The sequence below is a fragment of the Schistocerca nitens genome, chromosome 9 (genome assembly GCF_023898315.1).
Source record: "Schistocerca nitens isolate TAMUIC-IGC-003100 chromosome 9, iqSchNite1.1, whole genome shotgun sequence".
In the NCBI taxonomy this organism is placed as follows: domain Eukaryota; kingdom Metazoa; phylum Arthropoda; class Insecta; order Orthoptera; family Acrididae; genus Schistocerca; species Schistocerca nitens.
Genome location: NC_064622.1, coordinates 444,553,010 through 444,573,806, shown reverse-complemented (window position 1 = coordinate 444,573,806; position 20,797 = coordinate 444,553,010). Strand labels below are relative to the sequence as shown.

The window sequence follows — 20,797 nt, the reverse complement described above, 5'->3', positions numbered from 1 at the left end:
CTTACCTTATTCGAACACTGCTTTCCCCCAAAACTTACCAAGGTTAGAGCAAAGTCTACAAAGAAGCCATGGATTACTCGAGGAATAGGGGTATCTTGTAAAACAAAAAGAAAACTGTATCTGTCAATCCGAAACATTTCCAATGTTGATACTATAGCTCATTATAAGAAATACTGCAAAATATTAAAGACTGTAATACGGATGTCAAAGCAAATATATTACAAGGAAAAGATAGTCATATCAGATAACAAAATAAAGACAATATGGGATATAGTGAAGGAGGAGACCGGTAGAACCAGACATGAAGAGGAACAAATAGCATTAAGAGTAAATGATACATTGGTGACAGATGTGTATAGTGTTGCAGAACTTTTTAACAAACATTTTATAACTGTTACTGAAAAGATGGGGTTGTCAGGTTCGGTAGATGCTGCTATGGAATACCTCAGACCAGACATTTCAAGTAACTTCCATAATATGAATTTGACCCTCACTACCCCAACAGAAATAATGTCCATCATAAAAGCTTTAAAATCAAAAACATCTAGTGGGTATGATGAAATATCAACAAAGTTAATTAAAGAATGTGATTCTGAGCTAAGTAACATATTAAGCTATCTGTGTAACCATTCGTTTATCAGTGGAATATTTCCTTAATGGCTGAAATATGCTGAAGTTAAGCCACTGTTTAAGAAGGGAGATAAAGAAATAGCATCAAATTTCCGTCCAATTTCACTGTTGCCAGCATTCTCAAAAATTTTCAAAAAAGTAATGTACAGTCATCTTTATAACCATCTTATCTCAAATAACATACTGTCAAAGTCACAGTTTGGATTTCTAAAAGGTTCTTATATTGAGAACGCTATCTACACTTACAGTGAAAATGTGCTTAATTCATTAGACAAAAAATTGCAGGCAACTGGTATATTTTGTGATCTGTCAAAGGCATTTGACTGTGTAAATCACAATATCCTTTTAAGTAAACTAGAATATTATAGTATAATAGGAAATGCTGCAAAATGGTTCAAATCTTATATCTCTGGCAGGAAACAAAGGGTGTTATTAGGAAAGAGACATGTATCAAGCTATCAGGCATCATCCAACTGGGAACTAATTACATGTGGGGTCCCACAAGGTTCCATTTTGGGGCCCTTACTTTTTCTTGTGTATATCAATGACCTTTCATCAGTAACATTACCAGATGCCAAGCTTGTTTTGTTTGCCGATAATACAAACATTGCAATAAATAGCAAATCAAGTGTAGTCTTAGAAAGATCAGCCAATAAAATATTTGTGGACATTAATCACTGGTTCCTAGCCAATTCTTTGTCACTAAACTTTGAAAAAACACACTACATGCAGTTCAGAACTTGTAAGGGGTGTCCCAAGAGTATATGTCTAACATACGATGACAAGAAGATAGAAGAAGTGGACAGTGTTAAATTCTTGGGATTACAGCTTGATAATAAATTCAACTGGGAGGAGCACACCACAGAACTGCTGAAGCGTCTTAACAAATCTCTGTTTGCAATGCGAATTTTGTCAGACATAGGGGATATAAAAATGTAAAACTGGCATACTATGCTTACTTTCATTCCATAATGTCATATGGGATTATTTTTTGGGGTAATTCATCAAGCCAAGCTAAAGTTTTCCGGGCACAAAAACGTGCAGTAAGAGTTATATGTGGTGTGAACTCAAGAACATCCTGCAGAAGCCTGTTTAGGGAACTAGGGATACTAACTACTGCTCCCCAATATATTTATTCCTTAATGAAATTTGTCATTAAAGATATATCACTTTTTCAAACCAACAGCTCAATTCATGGAATCAATACTAGAAGTAAGAATAATCTTCACAAGGATTTAAAGTCACTTAGTCTTGTACAAAAAGGTGTGCATTATTCAGGAACACACATTTTCAATAACTTGCCAGCAGCCATAAAAAGCTTAACAACCAATAAAATTCAGTTTAAGAAAAGCCTAAAGGATTTATTGGTGGCCAACTCCTTCTACTCCATTGATGAATTTCTTAGTAAAACCAACTGATTTGTATATAAGTACAACATAACTTCTGCACAATTTCAGTGAAGTAATGTGTTCATTGAAAATGTGTGTGTGTGTGTAAGTATAATCTAACTTCTGCACCATTTCAGTGCAGTAATGTGTTCATCGTAAATAAGTATTACAGTAGTTGTATTACATGTTTATTACCTTATAAATAAATAAAAAAGTTTTTTTTTATTTTAAATTCGGTGCATTAGTATTTGTAAAATGACTCTTAGTGTTCATTAAAAAATGACGATCATTCCACTTGGGACCTGTGGAATGGTACATTAGCTTATTTGTTTTAGTTGTAAATATTTGTCATGTATTGTTGTTTTTCTGACGTGTTCCACATCCTGGAGGATCTCCTCACTACGGATCAATTGGAATGAAAGTAAATCTAATCTAATCTAAAGGAACTCGAAATTTTCAGTACAGGTCAGGAACATGCAGAGGAACTCTGGCTCAAGTTTAAAAGAATAGTTGAGGATGCACTAGATAGATAAAGAGTCACAATTATTGAACTATATGAAAATAAATTAGTTACAAAGTATGGCGTGCACAAACTTTATTCAACATGTAAGTGTCACAACAGATCTATAGATTTAGGTAATGACATGTTCGATACGCCTGCCATCATTGGCGATGATGTGGCGCAGACTAGTAGCAAAATTCTGCATGACCCGTTCAAGTGTCAGAACATTGATGCTGTCGATGACACCCTGAATGGCTGTTTTCAGCTCAGTAGTGGTTTTGGTGTTAGTGCTATACACCTTGTCTTTAATATAGCCTCACAAAAAGGAATCCCATGTGTTCAGATTTGGTGAATATGGCGGCCAATCGAGGCCCATTCCGGTGGCCTGTGGGTACCCCAAAGACGGAATGCAGTCCCCAATGTGTTCCTCCAGGACTTTAAATGTTCTCCTGCTTCGATGGGGTCGAGCTCCGTCTTGCGTGAACCACATCTTGTCGAAATCAGGGTGACTTTGGATAATGGGGATGAAATCAAATATTCCAAAACCATCACATGCTATACAGTAGTGATTGTGCCATCAACGAATATCACACCAGTTATTCCATGACTGGACATTGCACACCACACAGTCACCCGTTGAAGGTGAAAAGACTTCTGGATTGTGAAATGCAGATTCTCAGTCCCCCCAAATGTGTCAGGTTTGCTTATGATGAACCCAACCAAATGAAAGTGGGCTTCGTCACTAAACCAACAACAAGGTGCATGTGCGTACTGATTTCCATCATTTCCTGCCGCCAGCTGTGCAGTTTGAATGCCCTGACGCAAACCGTTCAGTAGTTATGTACCCAGTAGAATAGTTCATAATGGGGAGGGACCTCCAGGGTATACAGTCACTGTAAATAAACTGCTAAAGAAACAGAGTTTATTGCGTAATAGGTGTAAAAAAAGCGTAGGGCTGTAGATAGAGAGATGCTCAATGAAACACATTTGACTGTAAGAAAGCAATGCATGATACCCTCAATGACTACTGTCGCAGAATATTGTCAAATGGCATTTCACAAAATCCAAAGAAATTCTGGTCATATATACAGGCTGTCAGTGGCACCAAAGCTAGTGTCCAGTCCCTAGCAAATGAAACAGGAATTGAAATTAAGGGTAGCACAGCAAAAGTTGAAATGTTTAACTCCATTTTCAAATCTTCCTTTACAAAGGAAATCCAAAGAGAATTGCCCCAATCTAATCCTCGTACCACTGAAAAATGAATGAAATAAGTATTAGTGTCACTGGTGTTGAGAAACAGCTGAAATTGTTAAAACTGAATAAAGCTCTAGGCTCTGTTTCTCGATTTCCAAAAAGCATTTGACTCAGTACCACAACCACGCTTGTTGTCAAAAGTATGATCATATGGGGTATCAAGTAATATTTGTGACTAGACTAAGGGCCTCTTTGTTAGGGAGGACACAGCGTGTTATCTTGGATGGAGAGTCATCGTCAGATATATAAGTAACTTCGGGTGTGCCCCAGGGAAGTGTGTTGGACCCTTGTTGTTCACGTTGTGTATTAATGACCTTGCACACAGTATTAATAGTAAAGTCAGGTTTTTTTTTGCAGATGATGCAGTTATCTGAAATGAATTATTATCTGCAAGGAGCTGCATAAATATTCAGTCAGATCTGGTTAAGATTTCAACATGGTGCAGATATTGTTCAGAACTGTAAAATTTTGCACTTCACAAAATGAAAAAAACGTAGCATCCTATGTCTATAATATCAATGAGTCACTGCTGGAATCGGCCAGCTCATACAAGTACCTGGGTGTAACACTTTATCGGGATATGAAATGGAATGATCACATAGGTTCAGTTGTGGCTAAAGCAGGTGGTAGACTTTGGTTTATTGGTAGAATACTGGGAAAGTGCTGTCAGTCTACACAAGAGATTCCTTACAAATCACTTGTGTAACCAGTTCTAGAATATTGTTAAATGTGTGGGACCCTTATCAAACAGGACTAACAGGAGATATTGAACATATACAGAGAGCACAAATAGTCACAGGTTTGTTTGATCTGTGGGAGAGTGTCACAGAGGCACTGAAGGAACTGAACTGGCAGACACTTGAAGACAGGTGTAAACTATGCCGAGAAAGTCTATTAACAGAGTTTCAAGAACTGGCTTTAAATGATGACTCTAGGAATACACTTCAGCCCCGTATGTATCACTCACTCAGGGATCATGAGCATAAGGTTAGAATAATTGCTGCACACACAGAGGCATTCAAACAATCATTCTTCCCACACCCCATACGTGAATGGAACATGAAGAAACCTTAATACTGGTACAATGGGAATTACTGTCTGCCATGCATCTCATGGTGGTTTGCAGAGTATATATGTAGATGTAGGAGAAACACTAAAGTTCTATAACTCCGCTAGTTTATAACTCGTCTACAGAATGCTGGAACTTGAGAAGGAAAGACAAATGAAAACACAGATATCTTCCTACTACATTTGTGGAAGAAGTGTGTGCCTTCTACACCTACATTAGTTCCTTCACAATAGCTGAAGGAGAAAAAAAATAAAAATAAATAAATAAATAAATAAAAAATATCAGGTGAAACAGAAGATTGTATTCCTGAAAAATGTAGTATGAGTAAAGGTTTAGAATGATGTATTCGTCCTTTCCGTAGCAACCCTGGAACCAACCTTTCGGCAACTGGAGGCAATGAAACTGGACAAGTCACCATTTGTGATAATCTCAGTGGTGGGACAGGAACTGTTGGCAGTGGGCCAGTATGCAGCTGCTGTCGTCGTGCTGGAAGCCGCTCTTCGCATTGGTACCTGCAGCCTCAAGCTTAGAGGCTCCGTTTTCTCCGCCCTATCCTCTGCGTATTGGGCACTTAACTCGCTGGATAAGGTAACAGTATTATGTAGAGATAATGTACATCACAGAAACTCTTTGGTATTTGCAACATATAATTATGCTTAAAAGAATAAATTCTTGAAACTTATTATTTCATAAGTTTTTGTTTTTGTGTAACCATAGAAACTGTCTTCAAGGATTAAGCACTTTGCTTGATAATCTCACTCTAACCATCTCTTCCAGATGGTCTTCTAGTTCAATACTTGTTTCGTTATTCTTTCTTGTGGTGCCCTGTCAATATATTCTGACCATCTTACTCTCTTTTTTTATTAATTAATTAGGCAAATGAGTCCCTAAGTCAGCTCTGATGTTTTCATTCCTTATTTGATCACTCAGGCTGCAACCTTTTTTCTTGCCTTTGTAATGTCAACACCTCTGAGCTGCACTTCAAACCAAGTGCAGCCATTACTTCATTCAATTTTATTTTTGTTTCTTTCCACACTTTGTTGCTTGGTGTTCTGTGTACCACACATCATCTGATATATATTTTATTTATTCTGGTTTCCTTCTCAAGTTGGTAGTTGTTGTCTAAACTGAAAAGTAAACTATAAAGCTTGTTTTAAAATGTGAACATTTAGTGCAATTTTAAAATGTATGGGGTCTTTTCCTCACATGTATTGGCTTCACCAACTTGCATCAGATTATCACTTTTCAATTTAATCTAGACTTTAGTCTACAATACAGATCAGTCTGTCACCATAACCAAGATTTCAGACAAGGTTGCTTATCACACTCTAGCCCTATTTACACTACATTATTACTTACCATATAGGTCTATAACTTGCCATGTTGTTAACAGAACCTTTCAGTTGTGAATCTAGATATTCAGATAATTTGTAGAAAGAGTGACTAATCAGGTATGTTTTTTGAATTATTTTAAATGTGTGGTGGATGCCTTGTGTTTCTGACTACAATCTCTCTAAAAACAAAGATGATGTGACTTACCAAATGAAAGTGCTGGCACGTCGATAGACACACAAACAAACACAAACATACACACAAAATTCAAGCTTTCGCAACAAACTGTTGCCTCATCAGGAAAGAGGGAAGGAGAGGGAAAGACGAAAGGATGTGGGTTTTAAGGGAGAGGGTAAGGAGTCATTCCAATCCCGGGAGCGGAAAGACTTACCTTAGGGGGAAAAAAGGACGGGTATACACTCGCACACACACACATATCCATCCACACATATACAGACACAAGCAGACATATATCCTTTCGTCTTTCCCTCTCCTTCCCTCTTTCCTGATGAGGCAACAGTTTGTTGCGAAAGCTTGAATTTTGTGTGCATGTTTGTGTTTGTTTGTGTGTCTATCGACGTGCCAGCGCTTTCGTTTGGTAAGTCACATCATCTTTGTTTTTAGATATATTTTTCCCACGTGGAATGTTTCCCTCTATTAATTTATATGACTACAATCTCTATGTGATATAGGCCATCAGTTACATGCAGCAAGATCTTGCTGTCGCCAAAACGCTGGGTGACATAGCAGGCGAATGTCGGGCACACGGCAACCTAGGTTCTGCGTACTTCAGCAAGGGGAGTTACAAAGAGGCGCTGACTTCCCATCGTTACCAGCTTGTTCTTGCTATGAAATGCAAAGACACCCAAGCAGCGGCTGCAGCACTGACAAGCCTTGGTAATTATGTGTGCACTGTATATTTCCATGATGAAGTCCTCATGCACACACACACTCTTACATGGTCAATGTATTGCTGTAAATAGTTTTTTTTAGTGGTTAATGTGTAGAATCACATATTTAACATATCAAGGTAATGGGAAAGTAAAGACTTCACAAAAATAAACTTCATCTCAGGCAAAAGAAATGAAACAAGCTATAAACCTTCTGGTATAGTTTGTAAATTTGCCGTACTTTCAAGGGCATACCCAAAATTTGAGTTTGGGAGTTTTGTGGTGGGATGGTATTCATGAGTAATGCCTCTGGGTATACTTGCTACTAGTCAGTATCCATTACATGTTTGGGGTTTCTTCATACTTAGGTAATATGTCTATCTGTCTGGCGGGGCAGGATAAAAAAAAAGTAAGGGCTGTGTAGTGGAAGTCCTCCTCTGCCTCTCACTGGTTGTGTCCTTGTACTCATCATAATCGTATGGTTGTATGTTCAGTTGAGAACTGAAGGAGTCGAGGGAAGAAAGTATCAACCGTCAGTATAGTAAAGATTAGTCTGATCACAGTATATGTTGTGTTTCCAATTACACCACATGTTGGTAACAGGTAGTTCCATATGTTTCTCTAGAAACCAGTGTCTATTATACAAATGGTTTAGTCTTATTGTATGTAATGTCTTGCCTTTGAACTTAACCAAACGTATTAACATGCAGTATTTTAGAATATGCTCTTGTGGGTTAGCACTTCCTTTTGGTCACCACTTCAGTAGTTTAAATTGGTAATAAAAGGAGAGAGAGAGAGGATGGATTCTACTTTAAGTCATGCATTAAGATTAGTTGTACTAAATTTACGACTTTCTGATCTTTTGGTTCATTATAAGATTTTTCTGCATATTTAGTTGATATTTCAAAGTGTACAAATCAAGATAAAAAAAGAATTTGCTATGGCAGGTTTACTTCATGGTGTCATACGTATGCCTCTAGTATTTTAAGTTCATGTGTCTAGTAACTGATGAAATATTGATAACATTTTTGCTTGAAGTGTCCAGTTTCCATATTACATCGTCTCACATTTTAGTAAGCAGTTTCTTTTTCTACACAAAAACTGCTATTAAGCAGACTAGGTGTTTTGTTGGTCATTTGTTTCACATGTAGGAGTTCTGGCCATGTTTGACGTTAATCAAAGACTGTCAAACAAAGCTGTTATTGTATCTAGCATGTAAAAGATGTTGTAGTGTAAAAGTATTTTAGCCAGTAAAGCATGCCTAAATGTGGCTTATGGAGCCAGATCAGATGTGGATGTGTAAAAACTGGCTGTAGAACACTTTTAACACCTTCAGAAGGAAAAAAATCATGAATGTGTTTCCAATCTTACAAACCACATGTAGTTTATCTCTTTCCCTTTTTGATTCAGATCCTCAGCCCATCTCATAAAGTGTCCCCCCTCCCCCCTTCATATTTCTTTATTACATTTGCATTAATAATTAGATTTTTATAACACCAGGAATGTCATAATTATGCAAGGATAATGCAGTAGCTGTTTCTACTAAAAGCTTAAGTAGGTATTTTGGGAGAAACATGGATATTAATTAACATTCTCTTTGCAGGTCATGTCTACACTGCAATTGGAGACTACCCAAATGCATTGGCATCACACAAGCAATGTGTGCAACTAGTCAAGCAAATGGGTGATCGACTGCAAGAAGCACGAGAAATTGGAAATGTCGGTGCAGTGTACTTAGCAATGGGGGAATTTGAGAGTGCTGTTGACTGTCATACACAGCACCTAAGGCTTGCAAGGCGTCTAGGAAATCAGGTTGGATATTATGTTGCTTACTCTGTGACTGTTCTTTTTATTTATATTACCTAGCAATAAAATGGACAATGAAATTGAAATTTTAATATGTGCCTGAGAGAAAATAGTCCCATCTAGTCCAATATTGTTGTATTTGTAGCTTCACTTTGCAGCTGAGCACTTTCTATACTTTACATGTCCACGTGTCTCTAAAGTTTTACCACAACTACCTGCTCATGTTCACCCCCCCCCCACCCCCCCCACCCCTCCCACCCCCCCACCCTCAATCACATATTATATTTTTTGGATTATACCAACTGCCACAATATGTTTTCAATGCTACAGCATACTACATAAATTGCATTTACTCTGTAGTAATTTGATAAAATGTTTTGTGAGAAAATTAAGAGAATGAAATGCTTAATGGGAACAGGAAAACAGGCCGCAATGTTTTTGTGCAATACCAAGACATTATGGGTTAGAAGTTCTACTCTCAAGATACATTGTTTTGCCTCACAGTGAAAGACCAAAGACTGAAAGACTGAAAGGTTTTGTAGTTGTTGTCACTTATTTTGAAACTTATTGGACACTCGTACCATATCACTGAAATTAATATGAATGTCCAAAATGTTTTATGATAATAGTCATATTCAATTCAACTCTTCATTTTCCACTGACCAGTAAAGCAAAATAGGCTTCTTTATTAAACAAGTCATGTTTTTTTACAGTACAATTCTGACAAAAAAATAAGAATATTTTGCACATTAGCTGTAAACCGTAATGTTGGGGTTGATTAAGGATACAGAATGACTAGAATCTGGGAATTTGTTAAAATATTTAGACTAATTATTTTGTTGGGACTGCCTGTGTCTTCATAGTCTGTACCTTGGAATGTCAAATTTTTCTTTGCATCTGATGATGTTTGCTCTTAACATAAATGTAGAGTTTGATAATTGTAAGTATTTTCAAGTTGATAAAGAGAGGATGGCAGTGTCCATTGCAACCAGCTTTGAACATTCTTCTAACTACCTTCTTCTGTATTTTTTGAATGACTGTGACAGCTCTTCAGAAACAATAATTTTCCCAATGAAATCTGAAACTGATGGATTATATCTTAGTCACTAGAAATGTAACATAAGTACACATGTATTTACTGTTGTTGACCTGATATGTTACTCAGAATCCCCGTAGTTATTTATTCCAAAACTCTTTATCTTGCTTTACATAAAAAATATCAGGTGTACTCTCAAGGTAAATTGTTTATAATAATGTCATAACATTTTTATAAGCAAGAATTATCATTAGTTTCTTTAACATATGGGTTTTTAGGAATGTTTGCAGGACATAGGATTTTTGATTTCACGGCATCTTTGTTATAAGCTACAGAAAAATATATTTATAATATGCAAGTAGCAGCAGATTTATCTGTTTCTGCTGTGAAATATACTTATGTTTTCCATTATAGTGTAGTAGTAGTAGTAGTAGTAGTAGTAATAATATGTGAAAAGTGCATAATGAAAAGTGTAATATGCAGGTGGAAGAAGCACGTGCATACAGCAATCTTGGCTCTTCACATCACTACCGACGCAACTTTGGCCAGGCGATAGCATTCCATGAGAATGTGCTACGCATTGCGCAGGAGCTTGGAGACCGCGCCGTTGAGGCTCGTGCCTATGCTGGCCTTGGGCATGCAGCTCGCTGTGCTGGAGATTATGCCCAGGTCTGTTTCAGTTATAAATTTGTTATTCCTCAATATTTTGTAACAAGACAAAAGTAGAAACTGCAGAATTGTTTTAAATACAAAAGTAGTAAGCTGATATTCATCACGGTTAAATTTTCACAACTTGAACTAAGTTGTGAAAATTAACAATTATGTGTATGTATAGATACACAACTTATATTCAAGATATTTCCACCAGTGACCAGAATTTTCAAATATAGTTGTTTTATTTTCTCTATTTTCTTGACTAATATTTGTGGGAACTTCTTCATTGTTAGTTGTAGCTTGGAGAGTGCTATCCTGCACTCTGAAGATAAGTATTTAATTTTTTTGTTTGTCTTCCAGATAATGTTTGATTGTGTTATTGTTTTCTTAGCATTGTTCATAACATAATGTACTGGCATTTTAAAATAAGTAAGTGCTCTCCTTAAAAGATAAATATCCATGTTTAAGTCATGGTCTAGCACTCAGGTGTTAACTCTGTTACAAATATTTATTATCCTGGCAAGCTACCTATGCTAAAGACAGCTCATACATATTCAGTACAAAACAAACTCTTGAAATCCAAATAGGAGAATGGCACAGTGGTATCTGAAGTCTCAAAGTTTAGATTCTACTAAGAATGAGTGTAACAACCAAACTGTGAATGTATTTTTAAGTGTTTTAAACATATTTTCATTTTGTTTTTTATAATTCAGGCAAAACGCTGGCATGAACGCCAGTTGGATATGGCACTTGCATCACGAGATAAAGTTGGAGAAGGGAGGGCATGTTCGAATTTAGGTATTGTCTACCAGTTGCTGGGGGAACATGATGCTGCTCTCAAACTACACCAGGCTCATCTCAGCATTGCAAGACAGCTGCATGACCGTGCTGGCATGGGTCGTGCTTATGGAAACATTGGAAATGCATACAGTGCCATGGGATACTATGAGCAGGTATGAAACTTATTAAACTGGAAACAAATAAATAATATACTATTTTGTTAAAATGTATTTCCTGCTCTTTATAACCCCATCAGTAAACGGAAAACAAAAAATAAGGCATATAGTGCATTAATAACAAACCAGAAATTAATAAAATTTTAATGCAATTGATTATGAAGAGACTTCTGTAGTTTTATTACATAATGAAGTTCCAGAACTGATACTGTAGCTTTTTCTATTTTTTAAATTTGAATTAATGAATTTTAGATTAATCTACTTACACAACTGTTTTATTTTATGTAGGCTATCAAGTACCACAAACAGGAGCTGACGATATCAAAAGAAGTGAACGACCGCAGTTCAGAAGCGTCAACACACGGAAACCTGGCAGTTGCTTATCAAGCTTTGGGTGCACACGAGATGGCACTACTTCATTATCGTGCTCATCTCAATACAGCCCGTGAGCTTAAAGACACTGCAGGTGAAGCTTGTGCTCTGTTAAACCTAGCCAACTGCTTGTCGTCGAGAGGCGAATTTGCTCAGGCTGTGCCCTTCTATGAGAATTACCTAATGCTTTCTCAGGTAAAGTGTTCATTGCACCTCAAGACTTGCAACACTTATTTTCCTTTCAGTGGTCTGCATCATATGCTCTTAAATGCTACACTTTGAATTGAAGCTAAAGGCACTGGCAAATTTTTGTCACTGTCAGTCTACACTTAGTATCAGCTGCACTAAGTACATATGTAAACTTAAAAAATGCACTTAAAACTGCATATTACTGCAATAGAACATTCTTCTAAATCCAGCCATGTGTTCAGCATTTTAACATGCACATATGCAGCTGTGTTAATTAGTCACTAAAATAAAATACAAAAGATTAATGGACCTCATATAGGCTTACTTTAGATTTTGTTTATCTCTACATATGGTCATAATAGAGGGAAACATTCCACGTAGGAAAAATATATCTAAAAACAAAGATGATGTGACTTACCAAATGAAAGTGCTGGCAGGTCGACAGACACACAAACAAACACAAACATACACACAGAATTCAAGCTTTCGCAACAAACTGTTGCCTCATCAGGAAAGAGGGAAGGAGAGGGAAAGACGAAAGGATGTGGGTTTTAAGGGAGAGGGTAAGGAGTCATTCCAATCCCGCGAGCGGAAAGACTTACCTTAGGGGGAAAAAAGGACGGGTATACACTCGCACACACATTGAAAACATTTTTCCACACGAGCAGCATATCATTTCACCCTGCCCACTCTGCCCCATTTCCTCGCACATTAATTACCTTTCCTTGAGTCCTTGGTAAGACTTCCAAAAATTTTGCACTTGGGCATCTCTGGTGCCCCTCTAGGCTTGGCACCCCAAGTGGCCACTTCTGTTACTTGGACCAGAGTAGGCACAGTCTCTAAAACTGTCACAAAACAGTGACATTCCTACTTAGCAACTACCAGAGAGTACTAACAGCCCACACACTAGCTCTAGCCTACAAACCAACTGATAAGGCCTGTTGATTTTCAAGAGTCAATTATCTCATATATTAAACTTAAAAGTCTTAAATTTGACAGAGGAATGATATATAGTTAGTATAAGAAGTATTTTCCTTAGATTTTCTACATTATCTTGGCATTCACTATGCTGTGTCTAGTTATATCATCCATTCCACTTCATGTAGAGTGCAATACGGTTGCATATCATAGACCTCTAGCCTGTACTGAACTCTAACCAGAGTTTTCTCAAAGCATCACATTAGTGTAAACACAGAAAAAATAACATGAACTTAAGGCCACCATGTGTAAATACAATATGACAAATTGAACAAGCAAAGAAAGCAATAGAAGTATTGCAACAGTGCTTTTTGTTTGAATATTTAAGTAGAAAATTGTGCAACAAAGATAAATATAATGTAGCATATTAATGTAGTATAATGAATGATACTCATTGTAACTAGAACATTTCACAGATCTTTCACCATAAGAATTCTATTTACAGCACCGACCTAATAGAATAACCTAAGGTGGTGTAGATTTTACTGGTAAATGAGGAAGACATACATAAAACCATGTCTATAATTTATATAATCTGTCACATTAATTATACACAGCAAGCTCAACAACAGCATTTTGTCATATAATGCTGGCCTCCTGCATTGAGAATATTTTCATTCCATTTAAATTATACACAATATGTGTGCTGTAATTTTATTGTCATAAAGAATATGTCATTCTGTACTATATTTTGTCTTTAGTGTTTACACAAGTATGCAATGGAACTTTTTTAAGCAGTAATAACACAGTTACATTGATGTTTTCTGTCCAGGAATTACATGATATCGAAGGGGAATCCAAAGCATGTCACTTCCTGGGATATGCCCATTACTGTTTGGGTAATTATCGTGAAGCAGTACGTTACTACGATCAGGATCTAGCACTTGCCAAAGACTTACAAGACAAGATGAACATGGGACGTGCATACTGCAACCTTGGTTTGGCCCATCTTGCCTTGGGAAATTTAGAAACTGCACTTGAATGCCAAAAATATTTCCTAGGTAAATTGGAACTTTCTTGTTTTATTGCTTAATTTGTGTTGTCATTTCTGATAGTACAGTACTTATATTAGAATACATGAATGTTACATTTCAGTTACTTACACTTCTTTTGTTAAGTAATATGGAATGTAGTTCATAGTTGTCTGTTGTACTCAGTTTTTATTTACTTACACTCACTAAGTCTATCCACTTTCTCTTCACATTGAAATGTTGTCACCAACAGAATGCATTGCAAAACTTTATGCATGAAAATAGATTGAACCCACTGGGCATGTGTCAAGTGTTCATAAATTCTTGCCCATTTTATGTGTACCAGCTTCTGATACAGCCAAAGGGGTGACACATTGTACTACCTGTGTGAATGAAGTATTGTTTCTTGCACTACTAAATTTACACTACACTCTATGAAATGTTATTTGACCAGTGTATTATGCAGGTACTTGGGGAAAAAGAAAAAAATGAACACAATGCTGTTATCTAATAAGGACAAATAGTAGTTTTCATTAACTGCTCTTGTGTTGGTATGTCATTACACTCGTTATGTTAAAAGAATTTTGTTGTGAATCTCAAGAAGTGACTAGCAAAAATGTGTTTCGGTTATGGTCAAGCCAAGTATACCAATACAGCTAGAAGTGACATTCACAGCCCAAGAATGACATATTGAATGTGCATCATGACATTTTGAGTAATATTCTTAATGATAACTACACTCCTGGAAATGGAAAAAAGAACACATTGACACCGGTGTGTCAGACCCACCATACTTGCTCCGGACACTGCGAGAGGGCTGTACAAGCAATGATCACACGCACGGCACAGCGGACACACCAGGAACCGCGGTGTTGGCCGTCGAATGGCGCTAGTTGCGCAGCGTTTGTGCACCGCCGCCGTCAGTGTCAGCCAGTTTGCCGTGGCATACGGAGCTCCATCGCAGTCTTTAACACTGGTAGCATGCCGCGACAGCGTGGACGTGAACCGTATGTGCAGTTGACGGACTTTGAGCGAGGGCGTATAGTGGGCATGCGGGAGGCCGGGTGGACGTACCGCCGAATTGCTCAACACGTGGGGCGTGAGGTCTCCACAGTACATCGATGTTGTCGCCAGTGGTCGGCGGAAGGTGCACGTGCCCGTCGACCTGGGACCGGACCGCAGCGACGCACAGATGCACGCCAAGACCGTAGGATCCTACGCAGTGCCGTAGGTGACCGCACCGCCACTTCCCAGCAAATTTGGGACACTGTTGCTCCTGGGGTATCGGCGAGGACCATTCGCAACCGTCTCCATGAAGCTGGGCTACGGTCCCGCACACCGTTAGGCCGTCTTCCGCTCCCGCCCCAACATCGTGCAGCCCGCCTCCAGTGGTGTCGCGACAGGCATGAATGGAGGGACGAATGGAGACGTGTCGTCTTCAGCGATGAGAGTCGCTTCTGCCTTGGTGCCAATGATGGTCGTATGCGTGTTTGGCGCCGTGCAGGTGAGCGCCACGATCAGGACTGCATACGACCGAGGCACACAGGGCCAACACCCGGCATCATGGTGTGGGGAGCGATCTCCTACACTGGCCGTACACCGCTGGTGATCGTCGAGGGGACACTGAATAGTGCACGGTACATCCAAACCGTCATCGAACCCATCGTTCTACCATTCCTAGACCGACAAGGGAACTTGCTGTTCCAACAGGACAATGCACGTCCGCATGTATCCCGTGCCACCCAACGTGCTCTAGAAGGTGTAAGTCAACTACCCTGGCCAGCAAGATCTCCGGATCTGTCCCCCATTGAGCATGTTTGGGACTGGATGAAGCGTCGTCTCACGCGGTCTGCACGTCCAGCACGAACGCTGGTCCAACTGAGGCGCCAGGTGGAAATGGCATGGCAAGCCGTTCCACAGGACTACATCCAGCATCTCTACGATCGTCTCCATGGGAGAATAGCAGCCTGCATTGCTGCGAAAGGTGGATATACACTGTACTAGTGCCGACATTGTGCATGCTCTGTTGCCTGTGTCTATGTGCCTGTGGTTCTGTCAGTGTGATCATGTGATGTATCTGACCCCAGGAATGTGTCAATAAAGTTTCCCCTTCCTGGGACAATGAATTCACGGTGTTCTTATTTCAATTTCCAGGAGTGTAACTAACAAAAACATACACATACATTTCTACAGCTACACTGTCCCTGTCAGGTACATTGTGTCACCACTGTAGGCCAAATATGTCCAGCTGGGCTGCAGCACTGAAACTATGTATCCGGTGGGAGCAGTGTAGCTGTGCATGTAATTTTTTTTTTTTTTAGTTAGTTCTGATTAAGAACCTTGTGCAAAAGCTCAACAATGACTTCATTTTTGTTTGTGTCTGTGGAGTGCTCAGCGCCTCAACTACTTGATGAGTGGGTACTTTTACTCCTTATTTTATTTATATTCTGCACAAGACTTTCTACTATCACATCTCAGCAAGTCTATTACATTTACACTGCATATAAATTGTGTTTTCATGTCTGATGGTAGCTTGAAGCCATTCCTCTTTTTACAGCCATAGCTCATATGATGAAGCACCTCCCAGGCAAATTCCGAGCGCTTGGTAATATTGGTGATGTGCTTATCAAGATGGGTGATGTAGAAGAGGCTGTGAAGATGTACCAAAGGCAGCTGACATTTGCACGGCAAGGCCGCGATCGGGGCCTTGAAGCAGCTGCATATGGGGCTCTGGGGCTTGGCCACAGATTGCTCCGGTGCTTTGACAAGGCTCTCGGATACCACACTCAGGTTAGATTCGTATATTAGAGGTTACACATTTTGCTTCATTTTTGACAGATTTCGTACTTTCCAGCACTACCTAAAAATTTATGAAACCATGTTCAGAACCCATAAATGTAATCTTCTTCTAGCTTCACGACTCTTTCCAGCTGTTAATAGAATCAGCCTGAACCAGAACCAAAAATTTCTTTTTAGATTTAGTCTCAGAATAACATGTCACCTGCGGAACTGACACTTGCTTGATTCAGGTTTCATGCAGGTGACCACTAACGTGGATAGTTTGAAGGCTTTAGGGAAAGTTATCTTCTGATAACACATAGTGTAGTATAGTGCAGTACAGTCATTGAGATAAGTAAAAGTGAGGAAGTAGTTAGCGAGGATAGACGTGGGTTGCCCACCAAAATAATATGTAGATTTAAAAAAATGAAAATTTAATGTCAATGTTTTTCTTTTCAGGTAAGTGATGATATCTTCCTGTGAGTATATTTAACACTGTGTCTCTTTAATCTAAGCCTTTAATGGAGACGAAATGTAATTTTGAGTGAGCTGGGTAAGATAATAAGGACACACACACACACACACACACACGGAGAGAGAGAGAGATGCATAAGTAAAAGTAGTGGTGATAACTCGATAATTGTGAAGAACTATAATTTCACTCATATTACTTTCACATGATGTTTACTTCATAGAGAGTAGTTTTTAATCAAATATTTCCTCTTTTTCATAGGAACTAACTCTCCGGCAGGAGATGGGTGATCTCAAGGGAGAGTGTCGTGCACATGGGCATCTAGGAGCTGTGCACATGTCACTTGGCAACTATACAAATGCCATGAAGTGCTACCAGGAACAGCTGGAAAGGGCAAAAGAGCTGAAAGACAATGCAGTGGAAGCACAGGCTTTTGGTAACCTTGGAATTGCCCGTCTCAATATGGGTCACTATGAAGATGCAATAGGATATCTGGAGCAGCAGCTTGCTACACTAGAGCAACTTTCCTCATCCACGGCACTATTAGATAAGGTATGCTGTGTTCTAAATCCAAACAATAGAAAATCCAGGGTGGAATGTAACAATATTGTGAAAAGGAAAGTTGCTACTAACCTTATAGAGGAGATACTGAGTCGCAGATAGGCACAACGAAAAGACTGTCAAAAATAATAGCTTTCGGCCAGTAAAGCCTTTGTCAGAATTAGCCAGCAAACACAGCTCAAACACACATGACTGCAGTCTCAGGCAACTGAGGCCACACTGCAAGCAGCAGCACCGGTGCATGGTGGGAGTGATGACTGGGGTGGGGAGGGGAAGGGTTAGTAGGGTAGGTGGGGTGGACAGTGACGTGCTGTTGGGGAGCACGGAGGGATAAGGTGGAAAGAGGGTAGGCCAGCTGTGTGCATTCGGGAGGTTAGATGGAGGGAGCTGAAAGGTGGGGAAGGGGGATTAAAGTTGAAAGGAGAGAAGTAAAAAGACTACATACAATGTAGGAATGAGAGCTGTATTGTGCTGGAAAGGGAACAGAAAAGATGGAGGGAGCAGAGAGGGGGAGAAGTGGAAAAGGAGAGAAGTAAAAAGACTGTGTATGATGGAGGAATGAGGGCTGTATAGTGCTGGAAAGGGAACAGAGAAGGGGCTGGATGGAGTGGACAATGACTAACGAAGATTGACGCCAAGAGGGTTACGGGAACGTAGGATATATTGCAGGGAAAGTTCCCAACTGCGCTGTTCAGAAATGCGGGTGTTGGTACAAAGGATCCATATGGCACAGGCTGTGAAGCAGTCATTGAAATGAAGAATGTCATGAAACTTCCTGGCAGATTAAAAAACTGTGTGCCGGACCAAGACTCGAACTCAGGACCTTTGCAGAGGCAAAGGTAAAGGCAAAGGCAAAGGTCCTGAGTTCAAGTCTTGGTCCAGCACACAGTTTTAACCTGCCAGGAAGTTCCATATCAGCGCACACTCCTCTGCAGAGCAAAAATCTCATTCTGAAGGATGTCATGTTTGGCAGCATGCTCAGCAATGGGGTGGTCCACTTGTTTCTTGGCCACAGTTTGTTGGTGGCCATTCATGCGAACAGAGAGCTTGTTGACTGTCATGCCGACATAGAATGCAGTACACTGGTTGCTGCTTAGCTTGTAGATAACATGACTGGTTTCACAGGTAGCCCTGCCTTTGATGGGATAGGTGATGTTTCATTCTCAGTCTTTCCTTCTCATCCTGTACAGGAAGTCTCCCCTGACCCACAGTTCTGGGTAACTTTCCCAAAATCTACTCCTTTTCCTAGACTTCTCAAGGTCTTTTTCTTGAGCCTTCATCCTCCCCCTTCAACCCTTCTGCCTGAAGAAGGAACCACTGGCTCCGAAAGCTTGCCAATCACAACAGTCTTTTATGTGGGTGTTCTGCTGCTGCTTGGTGAGTAGAATTTTTTATGTATCCAATTAAATAATTTTGTCTCTTGTGTGAGTTTTTTTCATCAGGCAGGAGATGAGAGCGTATTTCTCATTCATAACGATTGGTGAACGTAATGTTTTTGAAAATTTTATTTTATCAAGTCAATCCTAAGTGTGAAGCACAAAGCATTTCAGAGTACTTCATTAGGCTATCTGACTTTAGTTACATTATCGTGTATCTTAGGTAATGACAGTAGTATAACTTGAATAGGAATTAATTCTGGTATTTGAGCAATGATCATAGCATAATATATTCAGAAGTCAATTTCTAAATAATTTAGGTTATATTTCTAGTTGATTTATCTCAGAGTCTGTGATGTTTCCATTATCAAACCATGTTGTGGCTATTACACATAAATTTGGATTCTTTACATCGAGCTGACTAAATAACATGGTCTGCATTCTGAATTGAAACAATTACACTTTTATATTTCATTATTCAAGTGCTCATTTTACAGAAATTTTTTCTCTAATGCTTGTGTTTATGTGGAGTTATACCCTTAGCAGCTAACAGGTTATGAGTATATTAGGTGATAGGTCAAAGAAAAATACTAGATAACCATATTTATAAATGAGGTTGCATCTTATTAATTCAGGTAAAGTGGATTGATAAAAGGTATTTTATTCAACAGGGTCGAGCATTCGGCAATCTGGGTGACTGTTACGATGCTTTGGGTGATTTTGAAGAAGCTGTGAAATGTCATGAACAACATCTTTCAATTGGATTAAAGTTGAAAAGTCTTCGTGACCAGGAACGTGCTTATCGTGGGTTAGGTCATTCCCACAAGTGCCTAGGAAACCTGCAGCAAGCGTTAGTGTGCTTTGAAAAAAGACTGGTTGTTGCACATGAACTTGGAAGCCCTGAAGCTAAAGCATCTGCATATGGTGAGCTTGGTCACATACACAGTACCCTGGGTCATTTTGAACAAGCTATCTCTTGCCTGGAACATCAGCTTGCCATTGCCAGGTAAGTTTTCTTAAGTACGGTGTCTTACTTCGTCACATACTTATGTGATTATTGTATGTTAAGCACACTGATCACACCTCTGTAATAGAGGCCAAACCTCAATGAAAAATTTAAATATATCAAAGAAAAGTGAACCATCAGTTGTAACTCGTACTAGACAGTCATGCAAAATGGACATTCTTTCTTCAGCATTCATTAATATTGTGATTTAGCTTTAATTTTCTCATAAAGTTATTCTTTCAGTGACAGTTTCATTATCTTGAAGTCATAGATTTTTCTGTGTGAACTCTAATCCTATACATTACATCTTGCCAGCAGGAATTTTATGTAACCCTTTTTGCATTACAGTTTTTCATGGGTGAAGTTGTTTTTGTTAATTTTACGTGCAGTCATAGCATATTAAGTCACGCCTTTCCAAATATAGGATTAAAAAGTGTCCAAAATATATAAACAATGTAATGAGCCATGAATATTGCATATGTGAAGAAAGTGTCAAATATGTATAGCACAGCTTCATTTGCCTTTTGCATCATGGTTAGTGACTTATGATCACCTAGGAATTTATACATATTGTTTA

General features: G+C 38.9%; 1 protein-coding gene across 1 annotated transcript in view; it reads left to right on the top strand.

Annotated features, from left to right (window-relative positions):
- The window catches only part of LOC126204308 (tetratricopeptide repeat protein 28), a 131,258-nt gene that overhangs the window by 35,511 nt on the left and 74,950 nt on the right, over positions 1 to 20,797 (top strand). The window contains exons 4-13 of the mRNA XM_049938694.1: positions 5,205 to 5,431; positions 6,868 to 7,072; positions 8,669 to 8,877; positions 10,391 to 10,576; positions 11,275 to 11,514; positions 11,806 to 12,084; positions 13,829 to 14,057; positions 16,585 to 16,817; positions 17,539 to 17,829; positions 19,886 to 20,220. Of these exons, the coding sequence (XP_049794651.1) occupies positions 5,205 to 5,431; positions 6,868 to 7,072; positions 8,669 to 8,877; positions 10,391 to 10,576; positions 11,275 to 11,514; positions 11,806 to 12,084; positions 13,829 to 14,057; positions 16,585 to 16,817; positions 17,539 to 17,829; positions 19,886 to 20,220 (2,434 nt within the window). The remainder of the gene's footprint in view (positions 1 to 5,204; positions 5,432 to 6,867; positions 7,073 to 8,668; positions 8,878 to 10,390; positions 10,577 to 11,274; positions 11,515 to 11,805; positions 12,085 to 13,828; positions 14,058 to 16,584; positions 16,818 to 17,538; positions 17,830 to 19,885; positions 20,221 to 20,797) is intronic.